Source organism: Crassostrea angulata, chromosome 6 (assembly GCF_025612915.1).
Source record: "Crassostrea angulata isolate pt1a10 chromosome 6, ASM2561291v2, whole genome shotgun sequence".
NCBI classification, from domain to species: domain Eukaryota; kingdom Metazoa; phylum Mollusca; class Bivalvia; order Ostreida; family Ostreidae; genus Magallana; species Magallana angulata.
In genome coordinates, this window is record NC_069116.1 from 53,968,397 (window position 1) to 53,982,807 (window position 14,411).

At 37.0% G+C, this 14,411-nt stretch overlaps 1 protein-coding gene across 1 annotated transcript; it reads left to right on the top strand.

The window, feature by feature from the left end:
• The first annotated feature begins 7,729 nt into the window (after positions 1-7,729).
• On the top strand, positions 7,730-9,599 carry LOC128190128 (transcription factor HES-1-B-like). The gene is made up of 3 exons (XM_052862041.1): positions 7,730-7,920; positions 8,036-8,131; positions 8,592-9,599. Exons 1-3 carry the CDS (start codon positions 7,858-7,860, stop codon positions 9,396-9,398), a joined length of 966 nt encoding a protein of 321 aa, XP_052718001.1. The 5' UTR covers positions 7,730-7,857; the 3' UTR covers positions 9,399-9,599.
• The last annotated feature ends 4,812 nt before the right edge of the window (positions 9,600-14,411 follow it).

The following is a 14,411-nucleotide window of genomic DNA, read 5'->3' on the forward strand; positions in this document are numbered from 1 at the left end:
TGTTGTTGGAACCGGCCCAGTAGGTATACATATGTACATGTTAAACGTCCTGGTGTGACCTTTCTATTGATCGTAAAGCTTTACCTGAGTCAAAATCCCTAACATTGGAAATATTTCACCACAAAATGTAACACTGCTCGTTCCCTTCATTATTCACTCACTATGTAAATAAAATTTTAATTTTTGACTTTGATATTCCAGTTCCTTGTGTAGAGTTTCTGTACAGATAAGACATAAGTTTGGTTGATACTAACATAAAATTGTCAATGTATTGAAATAATTTTTTTTTACAAATGAATACGATTTGTGGACTTTATCTGTATCAGATAAAACTGACTCCTATTAACACTAATAGACTCGGTCTCAAGGGACGGTCACAGCGACTAATTGGCTAGTAAACTAATCATTATTTAGCCATGAGGCCGCCATGTCATCCTATTGTGTATATTACAGAATCAGTGTTTGTAAACGGAGGAGACTGACGCGCTGTAACAGGACCCGAGCTGTCAGTCGGTGACACGGCCGTCATAACAGGTCAATGTCGCTGTGATGCTGTTCCAACTGTAGAAACAAAGTACATAGTCCATGTCAAGGGGGTCGCTATATTACATTATACTGGTTCATGGAAATCGTAAACAAAGCATTCGAATCATACTCCATAGTGCCTCTTCAATAGTCCAGTCGATTACTGGTCGGGCCGTAAGATGCGAAGGGGGGGGGGGGGGTGGGGGGGGGGGGGGGGTAACGATGGACGGGCGCCAAATATTTTACTCCAGCATACTAGAGGTTGGTATACCAAGACCGAACTGTGACTCTTTTCAATCTTCAATTTTATGAAATGGATTTAAGTTGTAACTGTAGCGATCGATCATTATTCCATCCCAATACAACATTCTACAAACACGCCGTACAAAATATACGTACATTGTACCCTTAATAATACCATTCTGAAATAAAGGGAAGGAAAGATTAGTTTGATGTCGCATCAAAAACATAATTTATATAATATTAATTTTGATATAATACAATCGATCATAGACACACAGCCTCTCTGTGTCTGTGTTACGTTTCTACTGACCGCATTCAGAACTTTATTTACTAATTCGCTCAAGGCTGAAATGTCCCAGTCATCATTTGACTCCTTTGCCACACTTCCCATGCTTATTTATTCCGGTATTTAATTTTCATGCATAATTAATGAACTCATTTAAAAAGAAATAACGAAAAGATGATTAATTGTTTAGCAACAGTTACACTATCAAAAAATATAAATGCTGAAACCGGACTCCGCGGGTTTTTGTTATTCGGATTGGTTGATCATCGCGAGTTCTCCTTTTACCCCGTTTCCACGAGTCTAGAATGACTCCGCGTGCAGTTAAGTTCAAGGGTCTGCAATTTTCTTGTTTAAAACGCTCAGATTTCGAGTTATAAAAAGGGTCACGACATATTATTATTCTGGGAGGGAGATGAGATATATTATATAATATTTCAGTCGCTTTAGGAATATATTTGTGAGAATTTTATGAGAGATTTGTTTTGATACACAGACTTTACACTTTGGTGGCATAAAAGAGAGTGAAATGTACCGCATGTTCGCGGCAGATGGCACCGGAACAAAGGAACGAGTTTTCAATACACAACAGCATTCGCCAACATGTCATTGTCAATATCAAACCGTTTTTACTTATTTGTCAATCTTTGTTACGTTTATTCAGGCATTCTACAGCTGCTGTACATATGCATTTGAATTTCCCTCGTGCTTGTTAATCCAGTGAAACGATTGGTCGGTTACAGACGTAACATATGACGCCATTGGACGAGCGCGCTGTACCGGGGCGAGCACCTGTTATTCGACAGCAATACACAATCATCAAGGTGAAATCCATCTCCTCACAGGTGTCTTTAGATACTCCCGACTAATGATGTTCAATTGATGTCTCTTTACCTTTATTGGCCATTAAACGAGAAGATTTAGCTATTTTATATTCAGTGGGTCATGTTTTTCACATTCAGAAATATTTGTTTTGAAATTGGAAAAAAACATTTCAAAATGTCCTTAACAAACACCATTTTAAAAGCTTTATGCACTTGGTTCAAAAAAGCCATCATCAGTAGTACAGATTTGGCGCCAAAGTCCATTCCAGCAGTTCGGTTGTCGTAATTTCATGTACCGTAATTTTTCCTGGCACGTGCACCCGGGAGTCGAACGTTGGTGACATCAATTGACTGTCCTGACAGTTACTGATTGATTACGGATGAATGCCGAACCCGACGTCGTTTCATTGATTCCATTTCCGCAATTATGCATGGGAATGCGGCCCTGGACACGTGCTGGTTGCTGTGAGTGAGATCGCGAGAGATCCGGAGGACACCGCCTGCACGTCCGGACACGTGCGTCGAGAAGGTGGCGGGGATGTTGATTTCACGATATGGAAATCGACAACAGATGCTTGATGCCAAATCAGTCCTATTCTTGTCAGCCTTAATTCCAATGGATAACAGACAGCTCCCTACAAAACTATAAAAAGCAAAAATAGTATTTAAAAAAAGAAGTAAACAGTAAAAAAAAATCCAACTTGCAAATGTATGACGAACAACGTCTTCCCCCGATATAAAAATAAGAGCGACTAATCCATATGCACCGAATGTCCAAACGATCTGTCTACATATGCATACGCTTGGTCTGGTCCAAAATTGTTGAAAGGATAGCATTTGTGAACTTAAGTGTACATTTTAAAGTTTTACGACGGTTCTGGAATAAAGATACGTTTTTTTTAAGGGATAATGAACGAAATTTGTCAACTTTAATTTGATCGTTCGATATATGTTACCTAGAATAAATAATCATATATTTTCAAATATCAAATTATATCTGGAATTTATATAATTAAAATGAACAAAACGAAACAGTCCACTTTGTCAACTTTTAAATTTAGGTAAGTTTCGTAGATGTTACTTAGAATTACGTTTCATTTATAATCAATATGAACCAAATTTTCTAAATACTGCAAGTCGCCAAGACTAATATAAAGCATTAGTATGAGTGGTCATTTATTTTTCTTAATTTGAGTTTTTCCTAGGATGCCACGACAGAGAATCGTTAAATCACAGATGTCATAGACGTTATTAACTTACACAAGCATGCACTTAATTCTTCTGTGTAGTTTAACAGATCGATTTGTATCTGGCATTAATATTTATTAGTCTAAATGGCAGCCAAGCGGAATCCATTAAACTGATGATATGTCGGTGACACGTTGCGGCACGTGCGTGCGATCCATCGCTTTCAATACACACAGTAGATACCGGGGTCGCCCCGTGACTCTAACGGAACGCTTGACAGCGCACATGAACCGTGTCATAAAGATGACACGTTAGAGGCATTCCGATAGAGAGCCCTCTTCCAACAAAGAAGCCCGAGGCTGCCACACTTATTTCAGCACATTCAAACAATAGGAAGATATGGCGTCTATCTATTATTTCATTCTTTAGTGTCTATTTCCGCCACCCTATTGACTGTTTACCTATATTTCGCTACAGGTAATCTACCTGTTTTGGAATGTCTCTCCGCAGGTATCCAGTCACTAGGTACCCCTTCTCGGCCCCCTCACCCACCACCTGCCGCTGACACTGGTGATCCGATCTTAAAAATAGAGTAGTGTGGGAACGCAGCTAGTCCTTACCTCTCAGGTAAACTCAGGTAGAGATCAGGTGGAGCGCGTGCCAGGCGTCACGGAACAGGAACTTCAATGAAATAGACAACTATTTGGCATGTGACAACAGTCAACTCTAAATCATAAAATGCAAATATTGACAGATTTAAATGCATCGGAATCTGGAAGGAATCAACTGTAGCGGGGACTGATTTAATTAGACAAACACTGAAGAGTTGACACTAGCGTCCGTTACTTCAGCCAGTTGACACATTCTTAAAAGACAATTATTTTCTTTACAAAGATATTAACTCGAGTCGTTATTCATTTTTCAAAGATTTTGGTTGTTGGTTTTTTTTTGACATTTGAAAGGTGACAAGTCATAAATTTCATATGGTAGCCTTTTGACTTAAACCAAAGTGGTTCTCAAAGACTGCAATAAATGGTAAAATAGAAAATACATTCTTGAATCTAGATAAAAGAGAATTTTGAAAAATTCACCTTATATTGTATATTAAAAACTTATTATAAACTGTTCAATCAAACGGGAATGTCTCCATGAATTTCGTGATTTTTACATGAATTTTGTAACTTATCTATCGTATTTTAATGAAAACGCATTTATTTTTGTTGTTATTTTATCCAATTTCTATACATGTATATTAAATCAAATTATATTTATTCTGAACTAAATCTTTTGTCGGGTGATCCATTTTTATGTTTGTGATAATTGTAGTAATATAAAACAAAAAAAAACGTTTTTTTTTCGTTCAAACTCTGAATACTCATTATCAGTAGCATAACATTAGAATACATCCAACGAAAGAGTAAAATATGATTTTCATATAACATTTTGTCTTGATTTAATATGCTGTGAAATAAGTTTAAATTGGATTTCAGTTAAATGAAGTTTTAGAAATTGTTTCATTTGGAATAGTCAAGCAATTAATTTTTCTTATTTTCATAATTGTTTTGTAATTTAAAGTCTTATCGAGATTATTTCTTTCGTACATTAAGTCCATTTGTCTACAGCGAGTATTTAGTATTTGAAATTACTTATAGCATTGCACATCGTTTTGCTACATTATGCGAAATAAAAATATCTGAAAAAGTAACCTCGTGGATAATATAAAAATGTGATCAAAGTAATTAATTACATAAATGTATGTGTTACAAATCTTAATTCTTATATTCTGAAATTGTCTATTGGCTAATGATACTGTTTTAAAAATTTACAGTCATATCAATATAACCTACCTTTTTTAAACTTTGTTAATGATAGAGTTGGAGATAATTAATCAGAGAAAAACATTTAATTTACGTACATATTGGACCTCAGAGAAGTTATTCGAAGTGGTTTTAAAAGAGGAATTCCCCTTTCTTAATACTAAGAAAAATTTGCATTCACCATTTCCAAGTAATTTCAGCATTTAAAATTTCGTCAAACTCGCCTTGCATTAGAATACTATTTTTCCTTTCAATTTTAACATTGTGTAAGTAATTGGATAATTATCTGGCACTGATTTATTTCATAACTCCTACAGTCGGCCAATAACACATGTAATAATGATATTAATAATAATTCGTAAAAGAGAGAGAAAGTGAAATCTTATTTCCTGTTGTAAAATAATGTAACTACGACATAAACTGAATTGCTTTTTTTTTACCGTACAGAAACACAATGTCACAAATTTACTTACAAGACATCTGCATGCACCTGAAACTATATCTTATGCATATACATGCATGTACTAAGCTTACTTAATATACGCTTCATTATCCTGTTTACTTTTATCATGTACATTTTGTACACTGCTATGTGCACACGCATTCTAATACAAGATTGTGATGTTTTTAAAATAATTCTAATTTTAACAATCTTCACCCACAAAGATGTATTCTCTTATTCGTCTTCAATCGAATTCAAATAATGTCCACAGAAAAATGTACAACATTATAACCCCCTACCCCCATTTGCCCTCCCAAAGCTAATTTATTATTGAGCATACATGTTCTTGATAAATAAGATAAATTTGTTTCATCTCAAAGTTACAAAAATTTGTAAAAATAAAATTGTGAAGATACGTGTTTATGTGCACTTATTATATGCAAGAAAATATTGTTCATTTAAATATTTGCCATTCTTAAATAATTTTGTTTCAATTTTGGAAGGTATGGGCGGGAGGAGTGTACCGTCTTCATATTTTTCTATCACAATCTTTTACCTGCAGCTACAATATGTACCTTTTAAAATCATTTTAATTATCATTTGAGGAGTATACTTTGTTTTTGTTTTTTTAAATGTAAGAAATAAAAAGATTTATGGTTTAACTTTGCATAATAATTTTTAATTCGAAGAAAAGTATTTCTTTTAAAAACCAGTAAACTGGGACAAAGAAAGCTACCACTGTCAAAGGACTCTAGTTTGATGCGTATTTAGCAGAACTCTGTTAATGAAGCCGATACGTGTTAAAGTACCCGAGACTGCGCCGGCACATTGTGGGGACCAACTTTCCCACCACTCTAACCATGGGTAAAATATACCAAACGTATTATTTTACCCCAAAAAATGAAGCAGGCATCACGAAGCGTGACCCTCTAAGTGTTATTTTCTTTACCGCAAGGTGGCCGCTTAGAAAGGATGAAAAGGGAGAATTCGTGAGAAAGTGTGGTAGAAACCGCTGACTCGAAAAATATGCCCATTTATCTGATTTTCACCGTGAGAAACCCCCGTGTCAATCCAGATCTCCCAATTTATTAAGAAAATGAAATAGGAAGATTGGGGACGATTGGTGATTATGAAACTTGACCTTGGGGTTAGCATTGGTTTTTAATTCATCTCTTAATTTGAATAAATCTTTCCAATATCGATGGAAGAAAAACTACCAAAACAAGGAAAAGCTTTGAGGCTTTGACACCGTACATGAAAGATTTGACCGCTGTCCGTATGTCCGTAATATAAGCCTACAGGTGCGCGTCCGAAGGATTACGAGATCACCGATGTCGGTGAGCATAAACTTCGGACCTGTGATAATTATTTTCTGCTAATCCAGGCCCTAATCTCCCAGAGTAAACACCATAAACTTGTTTCTAATTGAGGGACACCCGTCAGACCGTGCCGTCCCATGCCTGTTGCGGATTTCGGACGCGGTCGACACTAATCTTGTTTGATAGCAGTTTGATTAAATATGTAAATTCATCACAGACTGCACCAACGGAATGTAAATATGGGCTCAACAAAAAAGAGGAAATGAATTCACACGTGCAGATTTAATCGATTGATTTTAATTTGCATTGAATCATCGAATAATTTGCGAAGCAACTATCTTGAATTATTCATTGCTAGTCATCTCCGATATTGGTCGGTTCTTTCTTTTTAAAGAATTGACGAAAATCGCATCTCATTACCAACTGATGTTTGTTGACAATTACCTACAACTTTTTTCACCTTTACTTTCAATTTCCTGTCTCAGAAATCAGTTCAATCTGAACGTGCTTTTGAAGGTGCAGGTAATTCGGGGGATGATTTGTATAATTTGTATGCAAATTGTTCCTAAATGTTTGTTTTCATTATTTGATTGTGCCTGACAAGATATCGAACCAGGAGCAGCTGGCCTTCCACTTATGGAGCGATAGTTTTTAAAAAGTTTAAATTCTAATCACATACTTTTTCTATTGACTTGAGGCATTTTCCCACGACTTGATAACAATGGTTTAAATTCCTATGCTCGCAAGACAGTCCCAAACTGATAAGGGAGTCGCGAGACGGGCTTTAAAACGTCTTCCGTTTATCGTGGATCATGTTTGCATAGTTGCTCAAGCGTTCCAAACTCTCAGAAGAGGCGGAGTTTTCCCACACTTTGAAATTTATTCGAGGTAATCGTCACGGCACGTGGCTGGCTGTCCCGCACAAACGAAACAACTTTGATTGACATAACGATACACCTTGAACGGCAACCACCTGCAACCAATAAAATTCCGATAGGCACGAGACCGTAACCTTTGACCTAGCCGCGACGCGTTCTGATTGGTCAGGTGTAATGGATTTTTCACCGTGGGAAAGGTCCGATACATTCCGCCAGAGATGACACCAGACACATGCCCCGAAGTATAAAAAGCTTGTGTCAACCGCAATTCCGATACACTTTTAAATCAGAGCCACAGAGAGAACAGTACATTAGAACTCAGATAGAAAATAGCATCCATGATGTCTGTTGATACGCTGGATAACGTGATGTCCAAGGAACACAAAACTTCGTTAAGAAAGGTAAAGAGAGCTTTAATTTGTTTTAAACACTTGCTATTGAAAAGTTTTGTCTTTAAAGATGTCATAATTGATTTATGTTGCAATCGTACTTACGTATAAAATGTTGATTTTACAGAGCAATAAGCCCATCATGGAAAAGAGGAGAAGAGCAAGAATCAATAATTGTTTAACTCAGCTGAAATCATTGGTCTTGGAGTCAATGCGAAAAGACGTAAGTTGAATTCTAGAATCTAAATGTTAATCGTTACGAAGCAGAAATTTAAGCGGCAAATCATAATTAGTCAGCTTAATTTCTGTTATCAGATGCATCGATGACAATACCCTTTAGTCGATACAATGAAATATTTGGCTTATCATTATAAATTTGAACGAACCGCCTCTGTTTATCGTACATTGTTTATATATCCCACCCTTGTATTGATACCAGCCCATACACGAGCCCATCTCATTGTAACGCTAATTGTGTCTTTGTTTGAACATCTTATCTCATCTAAACCTGTCAATATCTTGTCATTTGTAACCTGTAGTCGATACTTAGCATGCGTCCGCATTGTATTTTCTATGGATCATACACATACTTCTTTCTTGTGCTTGTCGTCGAGTTAAAATATGCCAGTCACGTTGAATGATAAAGCAAAGTACTTAATCAAGTTTTTATTTGTGTTTTACAGAGTTCTCAGTACTCAAAGTTGGAGAAAGCTGACATATTGGAGATGACTGTGAAACATCTTCGCAATCTCCAGAGGAACCAACTAGCATCAGCAATGGCATCAGATCCTACAGTTGTCACAAAGTTCCGAGCCGGATTCCACGAGTGTGCTAATGAAGTTATTCGTTACCTAGGAACCGTGCAGAACGTCGGGTCCGATGTGAAGTCACGTCTCGTGTCCCATCTCTCCACGTGTCTCCAGACACAGAACAACACAGCGTCCACAGAAAACATGCACACGCCATGTCAACCCCAGCAACAGGTGCCCGTGACGTCACCACAACAACAAGTTAACATTTTACAGCCACTCAGTGTTCATATTCCGCACAACGCCAATGTCGCCTCCCGTCCCCAGTCTTCCGAGTTCGCATTCAGTCGCCAGACCTCGCCACAGTCTTTGTCCCAGTCCCCCCAGTTACTGAACATTGCTACCCCCGTGTCCTCAGACTCTAACAGTAACTCTCCTATCAAATCCACTCCGATATCGGGACAATTTCAAATCATTCCCAGCAATCTATACAATGGTCCGGTGGCTGTGTATGTGGGGCAGATTAACCAGAGACAGTGTATGACCACCCCAGACTCCATGCCAGTGTTCACGTTACAAGTTCCCGCCAATAACACCTCCCCGTCTTACCAATGCAGGTCCCCTCAAGAATTCCCTCAGCAACAGAAATCCAAACCATTAGCTCAGCAACTTAGAAGTGCCTTTGTTGAATGTAAGCAAGGCGTTCCCGAGTCTCCTGAGAGTCTCTGGAGACCCTGGTGATACCCTAATGCTGACCAAATTTTTCTCAGGACTTATAGACATACGCACTTTGTGATAGAACACGCATGCTTCCAGAATATTGTTTTGTACCATTTGATGGTGACTTAAATCAGTGCTAATCATGTTTTTATGATGTTGTTATTGATTCGATTTTTACTTGAATCTTTTTATATGACCATTAAAATTTGTTATGAATATAAATCATGTTTTAGTTGTCTTTATTTATGAATCCTAGAACGTGTGGGTCAAAGGGGGATAACTTCTTTTAACTATGTGTACGATCACGATGGCATGGGTATAAAATTATGTTGAGTGATATTAAAGAATTTGAGGGGAAAGGTGAAAATCAATATACAACACAACTATAGAAGAGAAAGGGTTTTTGATAAATCTGGTTAATCCCTTCGTTAAATTTGGGTGAAATGAGGTTAATCTTGGCACGTCCTCAGGTGTGTTTAATCGCCGACCAACAACCGAGGGGAGCTGTAAATTTGATACAAAATCTTCGATCGGGAGATTTACGACTGATACCCGTACAAGTTGTCCCGTATCAAATAACATCCTTATCAGGCGCGCCCCCCGTCGACAATTGGACTCGCGGGCCTGCGGCCCAAAGATTATCCCCCGGTCTTTGTTTAATATAAACAGTTTATTTATGCTAGAGACATTAACGTGTGCTTTGGATAATTTACGAATTTTGGAAGGAAGAATAAATACTGAAAACAATGGGAAGCATCGAAGCTTGCTAGTAACTAATAGCCTGATCAAATAGGGGAGGTAACCAATACCTTGATCAAATATGGAGGGCACTTGCTGCGCTGGCTAATATTTGGTCAATGAAAGTGTGATTTCTTAACTCAACAACGCCAGTGGAAGTTCAAACTATCAAATTCCATTAAATTATTTATTTTGAATCGCCTACAAACATAGGAACAAACACGTCGAAGAACTGTATCAGAGGGTAAAGGTACTTGATCTGTCCGTATCCCGTACCCGAACCAATTAAGGGTAATGGATTAGAAATCAAGAGTGTTTTAGGGTGCAACGTTATCGTCCGCGCAGTCAGAACGCTCGTTGGACAGGAACAGAGGAGTAAAGTGTCCGTTAAATTGCTGACTACAGGGAAAAGATGAGCAAACACTGAAACATAACCAATGAACTTAATTGTGCGACAACCTAACTTCATAAAAAGGTTCAAAGCAATTATCAGGGTACATAATAAGTTGAAAAATTGTTAAATTAAGCAATTTCAAGTTGCGTGTGGGAAAAACCCATTACGGGTTTAATGTACGATTATTTATTTCTTTTTTGCACTGATATTTTCTATGCTGGTTTTGATTTGTAGTCGTTATTTCGTGTTCAACAATAAAAGGGAAATGATTTATCTTTTATTGTAATATTCAGGGGGTTAAGATGGCAACGTAATGATCTCGCGAGATTTCATCGAATCGTTTGAAAAACGATCTTCAGGGAGCGCACTGGTTCGGCTTAATTAAAACATGAAGATTTACGGATTCTCCTTGCATGTTCACCACCCTAGGGCCCGCTTCTTGTTTCAAGCTTAAAATTTCTTTTAAATGAAAAGTAAACATACACTTGTTACAGTTAAAAAGCAATGAGTGTTTTTAAGAGGGGCTGCAAAGAAAGGCGAAAGAACACGGAAAAAGAAAACAATTTCAAAGACCGAGCTCTAACCCGGTGATTGTCCTAAACCTTTGACAATATGCTTTTTAAAAAAACATTGTAATTTCCACGTGCAGCGCACCTGTGAAGTAGCTTGGCACGGGGGTTTTCATGAAAAGAAAACGCGGACCTGAAGAGTTACTTTCATCTACTTATGACCGGATGTATTTGATGCCGTGGTATTGTGGTCCGGGCTATACGAGGTCTTATAGCCACCAATAAGAACATGATTTGGCACACTTTAGACAGAAGATGAACACGTGCAGCGATTCCCGGGGGATATTGTAAATCCATGACCGCGCTTGTCGGTCCATGTACTGCACGCCAGATAGATCTGATAAAGATTATGCACTGCACTTTGCTTGAACAATGGTCGGCCTTCGGCGAGGATTAGTAACTTATGGGAAGATTATTGTGACTAGAAGCTGGAACCATACGGTTTTTGTAGAGTAAACACAGCGTCCCCCGACGGCCGGATTAGACGTTGAATTGCTGTCTAGTATCTCTTGGATAATCGGATCATACTATCCCCGGGTCTCCATATTGTCATCAAGGAGCGTCTTGGTATTCGTGACATCAAGATGAATCTTGCTTAACAATCGACAAAATCACTGTCATGATATGAACTAAAGATAGAAATATTCAAGCACGCCATTAAGGGCATTTAAGGTCTTGATATAAGTAATGCTTGTGTGTTATAATCCCTCTGGAAAATAAACTTACACCTTAAAAATATTATTATTTGCACCAAATCAATGTCACAACTGTTTTCCTAATATTTTTTGGAATTTGAATTTTTATATTCAAGCGCAGTGTAAAAAAAAACTGCATTTACTTTACATGTACATCACATTTGTACACTTTCATTTTATTCACTTATATTTGAATGCATAATTCTAATATCTGGATCACAGAAACTTTTCTTTTTTTCTTTTTTTTTGTTGTTGGTATAAACAGGTGTTTGATCTATTCAAATACAGTTTACGCTGGGCAAATAATTTCATTTACTGTGATGCAATAGTTGTATTACGAGAGTATTTGATTGTTAGATAAAGAAACAACTTCATATCTCAGATAACGGTATCTGATAAAATGTTGTCGCATTCCTTTGAGGAGTTATGTAAATCTGTCGGCACATCTCAAAGTCCAACAGGGTAATTAGCAGGTCGATATCGATTAAGTACAGCGGGTTCCCTTTAGAAACAAAGGTGACATCTTTTTGTTTGAAGTCTTAATCTCTTTAACGCTCGGCGTGCGTCTCGCGCCGATACTTAGGTCCGTTATTGCCTCAAGGGATTCCTCTCGCCACCTTCATTTGTCAATTTTGGCAACTAGTGACCATTTTCTGTGAACCGTTAAATAGCGTTCTCTTGAAAGTGTGAAGATGAGGAAAGTGTTGGTCCGATCTTCAAAGACTTTCCGAAGAAGGCTACAAAGACCTGGTCACACTTCACGATGTGCTAATGTGAAATGAAAGAGCGCGAGGTCGTCCGAAAAGAAAATAACACATAATCGCTAATAATGAAAAATCAGCCAGGTTTAATCAGAGGACGAGGACATAGGAAGACATTGATGGCGCGTTTACTACCCGCTGTAAAACTGGCTTTGTGTCGAGAGTCGTTTGTTACTTATGAATAAAATGTGGCATTTAGGTATCAAGATGTAGAAAAAGATGTAATTATCACAGGAAAAACTAGTTCTTTTATTCCCCAGTCTTAATGCATCTTGACAACGAAAAGATTAAAGTAGGGGCGCTAAATCCCATTGAAGTCCGGAATAAAGGGGTGGGTACCCTAATTACAGGGCGCAGGGCTACCTTGTTGTCAAAATATGAATTTTGCCGTCTTAATTACCTTTCGAAAAGACTTTCGGATGTTTCGAATTATGAGGGTTGTCTTTTATTGCAACAAAATTATTCCAAAAGATTTGAGAGTATTGTCATTCCGTTTAATTGGAGACTAGCCATATGTTTCTTGATCTAGCTTGTCGCTTAGTTAGAGGGGAGCCATTTTGGAGTTCTATAATTGAATTATAATTACAATCATTGTCAACATAGAATAATTGAGTGGGTATCAAAAGTCTACATACTTTGGAGGGGGAGTTCGGCCCCCAAGAATTCACTGTTGATCTCGAGGGCTCACTCAGACAATGAACATCCGGGGCCTTTCTGATCATGCTTACGCTCGGCTCCTCTTGGATACAGCTAAATCACTCCTTTGCTCAATTATCCATTCTCATAATGGAAAGTAGTCGAATCTGTACCAAGTCAACCCATGGGACCTCGTCTCTTAATTTACCTTTATTAAATTTTTGGTGTTGGGGAAAATAATACTTTTTAAAAAGAATATTAATTTTCGTGAATACACTGTATGAAAGCGCCTTTTGAATAAAAAATTGTTAAAACAACCACAAAGTATGTGAAAAATGCTTTGAAATTTTTTAAAACTAACTTGTTTAGAATTTTTCATTGTTTACGAGACGTTAATTGTGTTTAATGAATTTATATTTGTTTTAGCGTGTTTTTTCCTCATAAACAGGAAATCAATTTATGCAAAAACATTTATATTTTGATTTGAGAAAACTAAAGGATGTAATATCATTCGATTTCCGTAATTTCGATAGTAACTAGATTAACCTTGTAATCGCAATGTTATTATATTTAAACAAAGTTTTAAATGCTTATTGTATAAAAATAAACTGTAACCGAGCTTTTTACTCAGATAAATAGAATTCCATGTCCATAAACTAGTAAATCACTTAGATATCACCTTTTAAAAACTATTCTTAGTGTTTTTGAGAATATGCATCAGACATCATGATATTATCCTTAATTTATCTTAATTTTGTATCATAAAAGTTCCATGAACTCAGAACCTCACACTCAAAATCAATTCATTTGGTTTATGCAGCTGTTGAATGAATCTTTCGACTGGTACGTATTAAATTTTTGTCTATTTCTGGTTTTGTGGTTGTATTTTTTTTTTTTTGGGGGGGGGGGCAGATTTTCACTGCTCCGAATTAAATAACTAGTATAAAGTTTTTTCATCTACTAAAATTACACACTGTTTAAGTCTCATTTATTATAAAGGTTTAATTACCTTAATAGGATGGGTTGGTTTTGGGTTTTTTAAACAGAAAAATAAAGTGTTAAAGATGCAGTTTCATAATGCTATAAGTCCGAATTTTTAAAGTTGAGTAAAAGAAAGATATTCGATTGCTTGAGAAGTCTGTTGAGATCGTGTGAAGTGTAGTTATGATGTTACGGTACTACAAACTGGAGTGCTAATGAACATAAGACTCAGTGACCGGAAATTGACCAGAGGCCACAGG